General features: G+C 31.8%; 1 protein-coding gene across 1 annotated transcript in view; it reads right to left on the bottom strand.

Moving 5' to 3' along the window:
* LOC130444975 (unextended protein) overlaps nucleotides 1-14,542 on the bottom strand; it is a 40,298-nt gene that overhangs the window by 5,998 nt on the left and 19,758 nt on the right. The window contains exon 5 of the mRNA XM_056780378.1: nucleotides 1,169-1,532. Coding sequence (XP_056636356.1) covers nucleotides 1,169-1,532 — 364 coding nt within the window. The remainder of the gene's footprint in view (nucleotides 1-1,168; nucleotides 1,533-14,542) is intronic.

A 14,542-nucleotide genomic window follows, 5' to 3' on the forward strand; every position in this document is an offset into this window, starting at 1 on the left:
TTATAATATGGTTAAAACTATCTGTATTTGTCACCTTTTAAATGAAGTAACCTCTAATTGGTACAAATATTTCAAATTTTCTATCTATCAGAACTGCTTTTAAGTTTATCTTCTAGTCCCAGTAAACTACAGTATCTGTGCTAGCTTTGAGGAGGTTAGATATTTGCTATTGAGGATACTTGCCCAAAGAATTATTCTGTAGGCAATGGTAAACAGGACTTCAATCCTCCTCCCCACAGATTCTGTATTATTTAATTTCTCCTAGACCAGTTCTCATACAGTTTCTTTTCACTTTTTTGGATATAGGGTTTTTTAAATCGATCCAACTATAATACTTTTTTTCCAATTCCCTTTCCAAATTTTTTTCTTTTAGATGCATTTTCCTTCACTACAGTAAGGCTCAAAACCAATAGAAGGAGTTCCAGTTCCTTTTGAGTGTATTAGCCTCATAACATCTGATTCCTATGTCACCAGGAATCCAGACTAGTGAGATTTTATTATTCATAAAGTTTTCTTTGGTATTCTCAGAATAGCTTCCAAACAATCACATGGGATCTCTATTTCACATATTTAATATTTATTTTCTAGTTCATCTCTACAAATCTTTCAATAGCAACAATGAACAATCACTATACCATTTGATGTTGTTTTCAAAGTTTAAGTGGTTCTTTACCTTCTACTTAGCATTGTGTGAAGTTCTATTCAATATTATTAATTATTTCGTCATAAAGTAAACAACACGAGTATATATTAGATAATCACGATTAAGTATATTTTGTTTGCTGCAGATATCAATATGGATCAAATAAGTAAACCTAAAGGTTAATACTATGAATAGAGGTTAAATAAGAAATATCAAAAGATTCCAATACATAAACCATACAATGGTTCGGAAAAGCAATGATAAATATTTTTTGGCAATTGTTAGAGTTGAAAAAATTACCTTACTTAAGAAATTTAAGATATCAGATCTTATCAAATGTCGAGGAAAAACTTTGGAATTAGAGTGAAAGGTTTTGAGGCATATTAAAACATGTAAATTGTTGTTTTACATGGAATATATTGTGGGAACAATCTAAACAGCGATTCAATTCAATGTTTTTCTCTATCGATTCTTCTTTATTTTATACTTTCTAATATACCTGTTTAACATATACTATGAACTCACCTTCTTTGAAAATTTTGAATATAACATCCAAGGTAACATCTTCGAAAACAAAATTGCAAGGGTTCTGATAGAATTGGCACAATGTTTTCAAAGGGGTGTTATCATCGGGATCGACAAACGCCAAATCTTTAATGTACAGCATCGTAACGATATTTTGACGCGACCCTTCATAAACGGGTATACGCGAAAATCCACTTTTCATTATTTCGGAAACTGTTTCAAAGTCCAATATAGCTTCGTAATCGAGCATAAAAACATCTTCTATTTTTGTCATAACCTCACTGACCGTTTTCTTACGTAATTCCAGAGCTCCGCTAATGATGTTTACTTCGTCTTTGTCCAAGTCATTTTCACCGGCTGTTTCCTGTAAAAAAATTATTATTATTGTGATTACATGAAATGAAACTTCTTTATAAAACTATAATAATGTAGAAAATTACAGATATTACAGACACAGCAACGTAAACATTATAAAAAAATATTTGAAATACAATTAGAATTGGAATAATTTAATATATTAATAATCACATAACAGAGCTATCTACCGTTAAAACAGGAAACGATATACTTAGAAAACGAATTTATTGTTTTCTTCGCTGTGAAGATCCCGAACTGTTCTGTCATCAGATTCATGGGCAGTTAGTTTAAAATGGTGCGTTCATGTTTTCATGTCATTTTTGTGATGTTTAGCAGCGATTAACCTCTAACTTTTTATATTTTTCTATGTTCTGATGAAAAATAAAACGTTACATAGGTCACAGAACATAAAAATGTCAAATTAAATGTTCATAAATCGTTCGTGGATAAATGGATGTTCAGAATAAACTGAAACGTTCTGACGGTATTCATAAAATATACGAAACGTATTCTTATCGCATATTCTATCTTCTTCTATTTTCGATTGGAAGAGAGGGAGACATAGATGAAAATTTGACAGTTTTGGTCTCAAATTAGGGCTTTTTTTAACTTCATTATAGCTTTTTTTAAACGCAATCTTCTGTAATATCATAGTTTAAATATTTATTCTTAGTATTAACTTCACACTGTGACATTTCAGATTTTTTTCAAATTTTTATGTTATACAAATTTAGGACGATAGAAAAATAGTTATTTACATAACAATCGATTTTGATTTATTGACGGTTGGATATATAATTTGATGAATTATGAAAAACAAAATATATATACGGGATGTATTATTTAAAAATCTATAAGAATTCGAAACTATCAACTATATTTATGAACACACTATATATGAAAAACGAATAATAATTAGTTTTATGATATATTTTAATGCCGAATATTGTGAAGAAATGAAATTCCGAGAGTTATTTACGTTTTGTTCCGCTTTATTTTAAACCTACGTGAATGCCTCAAGTACATTGTGCAAAAATTACGATAAAAAATCTTGTGGAAAGGACAACTTTGAGTGTTCCAATAGAAATATCTAGATTACATAATACATTTTTATTTCTGATCATCAATAACAGATAGGTGTGCGCATTCATATCAGACATCCAAGTTTCCACGTCGTAGTTAAGAGATTAAAAATAGACCGGATAAAATTATGTCGGAAAATTTAATAAATTGTATATAACAGACGAACACTGTTGTACGCGGATCATATTTGTTTCATTAAATTGTTTATTTTCGATCTACAAAAAACGGATGTTTCCATTAAACACCGGTTTTGATAGACGCGATTAAAAATAAAATCAATCAATCGATTAATTATTAAATGACAATAAAAGCGTCTCGACGCTTGATTAAGCGTTGTAACGGGATAAAATATAAAAATTAACTTTCAAGATACATTTTGTACGAACAACTTTTCAGCTTCACTTTTGTGCAAGCAAAAAAACTGGAGATTGAGATTTTCGCGTATACCAGTCAGTTTTTTTTTATTACGCGCTTGAAAACAGAGATTCCTCGAGAAAATGAACCGGTCATATTTGTAATAAATATTGCGTTTTATTGAAACGCATAAAAGTTTCTCAAAAAGTGTCATTGGAGGAAAAGGAAACAATTTTTTTTAAGTACTCTTCAGAAACTACCTGTGTGCCAAAAATCAATAAAATTTTGGCTACAGCGCCTGGACTACACGCCTTTATGAACACTTCGAGATTATTTTTCGTTTAATTACAAATTTTGGACTGTACTGTACAATGTTATAATGCTAGACACAGTAAATGGTAGTGACGTTTGCTCAGGGAATATTAATCCAAGGACAACTCATCCTTCGGCAATTTAGAAATTATGTTTGCGAACATTACGACTTAATGAAATAGGTGCGACCTTTCTATTCTCTTAAAAACGTGCTAAAAGTTCATTGAAACCTATTATTAGATACATAGTATCGATTTATGAAAAAAGAAGCTCGTAAAATCACAAAATACAGTCGTCACGACATTTCTAAGTTATCCAAAGTAATATAGAGGATGTCTCATATATAATGTCCGTTTCCAATGTTAATTTTGTTTATTAAATAATCAACTTAGTTAGAATTTTTGGAACCGTTGGTGATATTCGTACTGTTTAGCGTATTTTATGGTTTTAATCCAAAGTTCAGCAAGCTCATTCTATGGGTTTAGACGCTAACACTAAAAAAAGTGATACGCCTATGGAATACGAATGCTTCATCATTTTATTACTCTCTCATCCATAAGAATGGACTATAGTATTATTTAAAAGTTTTAATTTAATAATGACACTAATAAGGATAATAAAATAGTTTGATAAGGATAAAGTAATGTAGAGAAGCGGTAATTTTCTGATAACAAATCAGATTTTTATAATAACCGTAATTATATAAGACCAGTTTATTGGGTTATCATTTTATTATAATAATTATTCTCAACAACGTATTTACCATACTAGATGATAAAATAATTTTAGTCGTTGCCACATCTAGTGATAAATAATGCACATATTAGACTGGCCGTACACGCGACATTTTTTGTGGTCGCTCCCAACAACAAGTCTGCAATCGCCTCTCGATAACTAAGGGCCCTTTCACACCAAACGAATCCGAATCAATCAGGATCACTCCGAATCAACTTTTCCCGCCTTCAGACCGGACGAATCTGGTTCAATCAGGTTTTGATTCGAGGTCGCACTTGATTCAACCTGTCAGATTCCTCGTCCGGTCAGTCTTGAATCAACAACCATACTAGATGGACATGTAGTTATTTAATTTTGAAATTTAAAGAAAATAGTGCGATTTATGACGCCAATGATAAAAATCACAGCAACAGAAATCTCATATCTTCCGTGTGGAGGAAAATTGGCGGAAAGAGTGGAGATGACGAATCAGATTCAACTTGATTCGGAGTGATCCAGATTAATTCGGATTCGTTTGGTGTGAAAGGGGCCTAAGTTTCCCATAATATAAACGATGCTAACTGTATACAGAATTCTAAAGGTCGACATTTCTGGAATATTATTTGTTGGATGGTTTAAAAAAATTTAACGCTGGGGTTAAGTTAAGAGAACTTTGTTTTTTTTTGTATAATACTTGGCAAAGACCGATGACAATACAATAATTTCATAAATTCGTTTCTTTACCTTTACCAGGATTACCAGATTAACAGGGAATTTATTAACTCGATTTTTGAGCATTTCCAAACGTTAAATTCATTTGAAATTCTTTAAAATCATCAAAAGCTGGTGACATTACAATTATTTCATAAATTCGTATTACTATCCTTGTCGGGATCAACAGGATAGCATGCGAAGGAGTCTTTAAAACCGATGACATAATAATCCCTTAAATTCGTTTCTTTACCTTTACCAGGATTACCAGATTAACAAGGAATCTATTAACTCGATTTTTGAGCATTTCCAAACGTTGGATTCATTTGAAATTCTTCAAAATCATCAAAAGTTGGTGACATTACAATTATTTCATAAATTCGTATTACTATCCTTGCTAGGATCAACAGGATAGCATGCGAAGGAGTCTTTGAAACCGATGACATAATAATCCCTTAAATTCGTTTCTTTACCTTTACCAGGATTACCAGATTAACAAGGAATCTATTAACTCGATTTTTGAGCATTTCCAAACGTTGGATTCATTTGAAATTCTTCAAAATCATCAAAAGTTGGTGACATTACAATTATTTCATAAATTCGTATTACTATCCTTGCTAGGATCAACAGGATAGCATGCGAAGAAGTCTTTGAAACCGATGACATAATAATCCCTTAAATTCGTTTCTTTACCTTTACCAGGATTACCAGATTAACAAGGAATCTATTTTTGAGCATATCCAAACGTTAAATTCATTTGAAATTCTTCAAAATCATCAAAAGCTGGTGACATTTCAATTATTTCATAAATTCGTATTACTATCCTTGCTAGGATCAACAGGATAGCATGCGAAGGAGTCTTTGAAACCGATGACATAATAATCCCTTAAATTCGTTTCTTTACCTTTACCAGGATTACCAGATTAACAAGGAATCTATTAACTCGATTTTTGAGCATTTCCAAACGTTGGATTCATTTGAAATTCTTCAAAATCATCAAAAGTTGGTGACATTACAATTATTTCATAAATTCGTATTACTATCCTTGCTAGGATCAACAGGATAGCATGCGAAGAAGTCTTTGAAACCGATGACATAATAATCCCTTAAATTCGTTTCTTTACCTTTACCAGGATTACCAGATTAACAAGGAATCTATTTTTGAGCATATCCAAACGTTAAATTCATTTGAAATTCTTCAAAATCATCAAAAGCTGGTGACATTTCAATTATTTCATAAATTCGTATTACTATCCTTGCTAGGATCAACAGGATAGCATGCGAAGGAGTCTTTGAAACCGATGACATAATAATCCCTTAAATTCGTTTCTTTACCTTTACCAGGATTACCAGATTAACAAGGAATCTATTAACTCGATTTTTGAGCATTTCCAAACGTTAAATTCATTTGAAATTCTTCAAAATCATCAAAAGCTGGTGACATTTCAATTATTTCATAAATTCGTATTACTATCCTTGCTAGGATCAACAGGATAGCATGCGAAGGAGTCTTTGAAACCGATGACATAATAATCCCTTAAATTCGTTTCTTTACCTTTACCAGGATTACCAGATTAAACAAGGAATCTATTTTTGAGCATTTCCAAACGTTAAATTCATTTGAAATTCTTCAAAATCATCAAAAGCTGGTGACATTTCAATTATTTCATAAATTCGTATTACTATCCTTGTCGGGATCAACAGGATAGCATGCGAAGGAGTCTTTAAAACCGATGACATAATAATCCCTTAAATTCGTTTCTTTACCTTTACCAGGATTACCAGATTAACAAGGAATTTATTAACTCGATTTTTGAGCATTTCCAAACGTTAAATTCATTTGAAATTCTTCAAAATCATCAAAAGCTGGTGACATTTCAATTATTTCATAAATTCGTATTACTATCCTTGCTAGGATCAACAGGATAGCATGCGAAGGAGTCTTTGAAACCGATGACATAATAATCCCTTAAATTCGTTTCTTTACCTTTACCAGGATTACCAGATTAACAAGGAATCTATTAACTCGATTTTTGAGCATTTCCAAACGTTGGATTCATTTGAAATTCTTTAAAATCATCAAAAGCTGGTGACATTACAATTATTTCATAAATTCGTATTACTATCCTTGTCGGGATCAACAGGATAGCATGCGAAGGAGTCTTTAAAACCGATGACATAATAATCCCTTAAATTCGTTTCTTTACCTTTACCAGGATTACCAGATTAACAAGGAATCTATTAACTCGATTTTTGAGCATTTCCAAACGTTGGATTCATTTGAAATTCTTCAAAATCATCAAAAGCTGGTGACATTTCAATTATTTCATAAATTCGTATTACTATCCTTGCTAGGATCAACAGGATAGCATGCGAAGAAGTCTTTGAAACCGATGACATAATAATCCCTTAAATTCGTTTCTTTACCTTTACCAGGATTACCAGATTAACAAGGAATCTATTTTTGAGCATTTCCAAACGTTAAATTCATTTGAAATTCTTCAAAATCATCAAAAGCTGGTGACATTTCAATTATTTCATAAATTCGTATTACTATCCTTGCTAGGATCAACAGGATAGCATGCGAAGAAGTCTTTGAAACCGATGACATAATAATCCCTTAAATTCGTTTCTTTACCTTTACCAGGATTACCAGATTAACAAGGAATCTATTAACTCGATTTTTGAGCATTTCCAAACGTTGGATTCATTTGAAATTCTTCAAAATCATCAAAAGCTGGTGACATTTCAATTATTTCATAAATTCGTATTACTATCCTTGCTAGGATCAACAGGATAGCATGCGAAGGAGTCTTTGAAACCGATGACATAATAATCCCTTAAATTCGTTTCTTTACCTTTACCAGGATTACCAGATTAAACAAGGAATCTATTTTTGAGCATTTCCAAACGTTAAATTCATTTGAAATTCTTCAAAATCATCAAAAGCTGGTGACATTTCAATTATTTCATAAATTCGTATTACTATCCTTGTCGGGATCAACAGGATAGCATGCGAAGGAGTCTTTAAAACCGATGACATAATAATCCCTTAAATTCGTTTCTTTACCTTTACCAGGATTACCAGATTAACAAGGAATTTATTAACTCGATTTTTGAGCATTTCCAAACGTTAAATTCATTTGAAATTCTTCAAAATCATCAAAAGCTGGTGACATTTCAATTATTTCATAAATTCGTATTACTATCCTTGCTAGGATCAACAGGATAGCATGCGAAGGAGTCTTTGAAACCGATGACATAATAATCCCTTAAATTCGTTTCTTTACCTTTACCAGGATTACCAGATTAACAAGGAATCTATTAACTCGATTTTTGAGCATTTCCAAACGTTGGATTCATTTGAAATTCTTTAAAATCATCAAAAGCTGGTGACATTACAATTATTTCATAAATTCGTATTACTATCCTTGTCGGGATCAACAGGATAGCATGCGAAGGAGTCTTTAAAACCGATGACATAATAATCCCTTAAATTCGTTTCTTTACCTTTACCAGGATTACCAGATTAACAAGGAATCTATTAACTCGATTTTTGAGCATTTCCAAACGTTGGATTCATTTGAAATTCTTCAAAATCATCAAAAGCTGGTGACATTTCAATTATTTCATAAATTCGTATTACTATCCTTGCTAGGATCAACAGGATAGCATGCGAAGAAGTCTTTGAAACCGATGACATAATAATCCCTTAAATTCGTTTCTTTACCTTTACCAGGATTACCAGATTAACAAGGAATCTATTTTTGAGCATTTCCAAACGTTAAATTCATTTGAAATTCTTCAAAATCATCAAAAGCTGGTGACATTTCAATTATTTCATAAATTCGTATTACTATCCTTGCTAGGATCAACAGGATAGCATGCGAAGAAGTCTTTGAAACCGATGACATAATAATCCCTTAAATTCGTTTCTTTACCTTTACCAGGATTACCAGATTAACAAGGAATCTATTAACTCGATTTTTGAGCATTTCCAAACGTTGGATTCATTTGAAATTCTTCAAAATCATCAAAAGCTGGTGACATTTCAATTATTTCATAAATTCGTATTACTATCCTTGCTAGGATCAACAGGATAGCATGCGAAGGAGTCTTTGAAACCGATGACATAATAATCCCTTAAATTCGTTTCTTTACCTTTACCAGGATTACCAGATTAACAAGGAATCTATTAACTCGATTTTTGAGCATTTCCAAACGTTGGATTCATTTGAAATTCTTCAAAATCATCAAAAGTTGGTGACATTACAATTATTTCATAAATTCGTATTACTATCCTTGCTAGGATCAACAGGATAGCATGCGAAGAAGTCTTTGAAACCGATGACATAATAATCCCTTAAATTCGTTTCTTTACCTTTACCAGGATTACCAGATTAACAAGGAATCTATTTTTGAGCATATCCAAACGTTAAATTCATTTGAAATTCTTCAAAATCATCAAAAGCTGGTGACATTTCAATTATTTCATAAATTCGTATTACTATCCTTGCTAGGATCAACAGGATAGCATGCGAAGGAGTCTTTGAAACCGATGACATAATAATCCCTTAAATTCGTTTCTTTACCTTTACCAGGATTACCAGATTAACAAGGAATCTATTAACTCGATTTTTGAGCATTTCCAAACGTTAAATTCATTTGAAATTCTTCAAAATCATCAAAAGCTGGTGACATTTCAATTATTTCATAAATTCGTATTACTATCCTTGCTAGGATCAACAGGATAGCATGCGAAGGAGTCTTTGAAACCGATGACATAATAATCCCTTAAATTCGTTTCTTTACCTTTACCAGGATTACCAGATTAACAAGGAATCTATTTTTGAGCATTTCCAAACGTTAAATTCATTTGAAATTCTTCAAAATCATCAAAAGCTGGTGACATTTCAATTATTTCATAAATTCGTATTACTATCCTTGTCGGGATCAACAGGATAGCATGCGAAGGAGTCTTTAAAACCGATGACATAATAATCCCTTAAATTCGTTTCTTTACCTTTACCAGGATTACCAGATTAACAAGGAATTTATTAACTCGATTTTTGAGCATTTCCAAACGTTAAATTCATTTGAAATTCTTCAAAATCATCAAAAGCTGGTGACATTTCAATTATTTCATAAATTCGTATTACTATCCTTGCTAGGATCAACAGGATAGCATGCGAAGGAGTCTTTGAAACCGATGACATAATAATCCCTTAAATTCGTTTCTTTACCTTTACCAGGATTACCAGATTAACAAGGAATCTATTTTTGAGCATTTCCAAACGTTAAATTCATTTGAAATTCTTCAAAATCATCAAAAGCTGGTGACATTTCAATTATTTCATAAATTCGTATTACTATCCTTGTCGGGATCAACAGGATAGCATGCGAAGGAGTCTTTAAAACCGATGACATAATAATCCCTTAAATTCGTTTCTTTACCTTTACCAGGATTACCAGATTAACAAGGAATTTATTAACTCGATTTTTGAGCATTTCCAAACGTTAAATTCATTTGAAATTCTTCAAAATCATCAAAAGCTGGTGACATTTCAATTATTTCATAAATTCGTATTACTATCCTTGCTAGGATCAACAGGATAGCATGCGAAGGAGTCTTTGAAACCGATGACATAATAATCCCTTAAATTCGTTTCTTTACCTTTACCAGGATTACCAGATTAACAAGGAATCTATTAACTCGATTTTTGAGCATTTCCAAACGTTGGATTCATTTGAAATTCTTTAAAATCATCAAAAGCTGGTGACATTACAATTATTTCATAAATTCGTATTACTATCCTTGTCGGGATCAACAGGATAGCATGCGAAGGAGTCTTTAAAACCGATGACATAATAATCCCTTAAATTCGTTTCTTTACCTTTACCAGGATTACCAGATTAACAAGGAATCTATTAACTCGATTTTTGAGCATTTCCAAACGTTGGATTCATTTGAAATTCTTCAAAATCATCAAAAGCTGGTGACATTTCAATTATTTCATAAATTCGTATTACTATCCTTGCTAGGATCAACAGGATAGCATGCGAAGAAGTCTTTGAAACCGATGACATAATAATCCCTTAAATTCGTTTCTTTACCTTTACCAGGATTACCAGATTAACAAGGAATCTATTTTTGAGCATTTCCAAACGTTAAATTCATTTGAAATTCTTCAAAATCATCAAAAGCTGGTGACATTTCAATTATTTCATAAATTCGTATTACTATCCTTGCTAGGATCAACAGGATAGCATGCGAAGAAGTCTTTGAAACCGATGACATAATAATCCCTTAAATTCGTTTCTTTACCTTTACCAGGATTACCAGATTAACAAGGAATCTATTAACTCGATTTTTGAGCATTTCCAAACGTTGGATTCATTTGAAATTCTTCAAAATCATCAAAAGCTGGTGACATTTCAATTATTTCATAAATTCGTATTACTATCCTTGCTAGGATCAACAGGATAGCATGCGAAGGAGTCTTTGAAACCGATGACATAATAATCCCTTAAATTCGTTTCTTTACCTTTACCAGGATTACCAGATTAACAAGGAATCTATTAACTCGATTTTTGAGCATTTCCAAACGTTGGATTCATTTGAAATTCTTCAAAATCATCAAAAGTTGGTGACATTACAATTATTTCATAAATTCGTATTACTATCCTTGCTAGGATCAACAGGATAGCATGCGAAGAAGTCTTTGAAACCGATGACATAATAATCCCTTAAATTCGTTTCTTTACCTTTACCAGGATTACCAGATTAACAAGGAATCTATTTTTGAGCATATCCAAACGTTAAATTCATTTGAAATTCTTCAAAATCATCAAAAGCTGGTGACATTTCAATTATTTCATAAATTCGTATTACTATCCTTGCTAGGATCAACAGGATAGCATGCGAAGGAGTCTTTGAAACCGATGACATAATAATCCCTTAAATTCGTTTCTTTACCTTTACCAGGATTACCAGATTAACAAGGAATCTATTAACTCGATTTTTGAGCATTTCCAAACGTTAAATTCATTTGAAATTCTTCAAAATCATCAAAAGCTGGTGACATTTCAATTATTTCATAAATTCGTATTACTATCCTTGCTAGGATCAACAGGATAGCATGCGAAGGAGTCTTTGAAACCGATGACATAATAATCCCTTAAATTCGTTTCTTTACCTTTACCAGGATTACCAGATTAACAAGGAATCTATTTTTGAGCATTTCCAAACGTTAAATTCATTTGAAATTCTTCAAAATCATCAAAAGCTGGTGACATTTCAATTATTTCATAAATTCGTATTACTATCCTTGTCGGGATCAACAGGATAGCATGCGAAGGAGTCTTTAAAACCGATGACATAATAATCCCTTAAATTCGTTTCTTTACCTTTACCAGGATTACCAGATTAACAAGGAATTTATTAACTCGATTTTTGAGCATTTCCAAACGTTAAATTCATTTGAAATTCTTCAAAATCATCAAAAGCTGGTGACATTTCAATTATTTCATAAATTCGTATTACTATCCTTGCTAGGATCAACAGGATAGCATGCGAAGGAGTCTTTGAAACCGATGACATAATAATCCCTTAAATTCGTTTCTTTACCTTTACCAGGATTACCAGATTAACAAGGAATCTATTTTTGAGCATTTCCAAACGTTAAATTCATTTGAAATTCTTCAAAATCATCAAAAGCTGGTGACATTTCAATTATTTCATAAATTCGTATTACTATCCTTGTCGGGATCAACAGGATAGCATGCGAAGGAGTCTTTAAAACCGATGACATAATAATCCCTTAAATTCGTTTCTTTACCTTTACCAGGATTACCAGATTAACAAGGAATTTATTAACTCGATTTTTGAGCATTTCCAAACGTTAAATTCATTTGAAATTCTTCAAAATCATCAAAAGCTGGTGACATTTCAATTATTTCATAAATTCGTATTACTATCCTTGCTAGGATCAACAGGATAGCATGCGAAGGAGTCTTTGAAACCGATGACATAATAATCCCTTAAATTCGTTTCTTTACCTTTACCAGGATTACCAGATTAACAAGGAATCTATTAACTCGATTTTTGAGCATTTCCAAACGTTGGATTCATTTGAAATTCTTTAAAATCATCAAAAGCTGGTGACATTACAATTATTTCATAAATTCGTATTACTATCCTTGTCGGGATCAACAGGATAGCATGCGAAGGAGTCTTTAAAACCGATGACATAATAATCCCTTAAATTCGTTTCTTTACCTTTACCAGGATTACCAGATTAACAAGGAATCTATTAACTCGATTTTTGAGCATTTCCAAACGTTGGATTCATTTGAAATTCTTCAAAATCATCAAAAGTTGGTGACATTACAATTATTTCATAAATTCGTATTACTATCCTTGCTAGGATCAACAGGATAGCATGCGAAGAAGTCTTTGAAACCGATGACATAATAATCCCTTAAATTCGTTTCTTTACCTTTACCAGGATTACCAGATTAACAAGGAATCTATTAACTCGATTTTTGAGCATTTCCAAACGTTAAATTCATTTGAAATTCTTCAAAATCATCAAAAGCTGGTGACATTTCAATTATTTCATAAATTCGTATTACTATCCTTGCTAGGATCAACAGGATAGCATGCGAAGGAGTCTTTGAAACCGATGACATAATAATCCCTTAAATTCGTTTCTTTACCTTTACCAGGATTACCAGATTAACAAGGAATCTATTAACTCGATTTTTGAGCATTTCCAAACGTTGGATTCATTTGAAATTCTTTAAAATCATCAAAAGCTGGTGACATTACAATTATTTCATAAATTCGTATTACTATCCTTGTCGGGATCAACAGGATAGCATGCGAAGGAGTCTTTAAAACCGATGACATAATAATCCCTTAAATTCGTTTCTTTACCTTTACCAGGATTACCAGATTAACAAGGAATCTATTAACTCGATTTTTGAGCATTTCCAAACGTTGGATTCATTTGAAATTCTTTAAAATCATCAAAAGCTGGTGACATTACAATTATTTCATAAATTCGTATTACTATCCTTGTCGGGATCAACAGGATAGCATGCGAAGGAGTCTTTGAAACCGATGACATAATAATCCCTTAAATTCGTTTCTTTACCTTTACCAGGATTACCAGATTAACAAGGAATCTATTAACTCGATTTTTGAGCATTTCCAAACGTTGGATTCATTTGAAATTCTTTAAAATCATCAAAAGCTGGTGACATTACAATAATTTCATAAATGCGTACTACTATCCTTGCCAGGATGGATAATATAACATGGGACGGAATCTTTGATTTTTTTTAATTACTTTCAACAATGAGATAAATTAAAAATCTTGCATATGTGCGGAGGACTGATGACAATTTCGCGCCTATGTCCTTTTACATATTTTAAGAAGATAAGGTGATATTAAGTTAGTGAATTTTATTTCCTCCGAGATATTTTGGGTCATAACAGTCAAAAGAATAGATTTGCATAAAAAATGTATACAACGTTTTTTGTAGAGAATTTCAAAAGCTTCATTTTATTTTTCATACTTTTTTCTGTTAAATCAATATTCTCGGAGATATTAAGTAAAAATGTTACAACTTTGAAGGGCGCTGGGGTGGTGGTTTAAAGGAAGCTTTGCCGGTAAAAATTCTTTTTAGGGATTATCATATCTAATTAACGACAATCTTCGGAAAAAATTCTAACAAAATTGGTAAGTTCTTTGGTCTTTATATAATGTTTGACGGGTTGTTTCAAAAGTTCTTTGAAAAATATTTATTATAATATTACTACGAACTGAAATATTTTTC

The sequence above is a fragment of the Diorhabda sublineata genome, chromosome 6, assembly GCF_026230105.1.
Source record: "Diorhabda sublineata isolate icDioSubl1.1 chromosome 6, icDioSubl1.1, whole genome shotgun sequence".
NCBI classification, from domain to species: Eukaryota; Metazoa; Arthropoda; class Insecta; order Coleoptera; family Chrysomelidae; genus Diorhabda; species Diorhabda sublineata.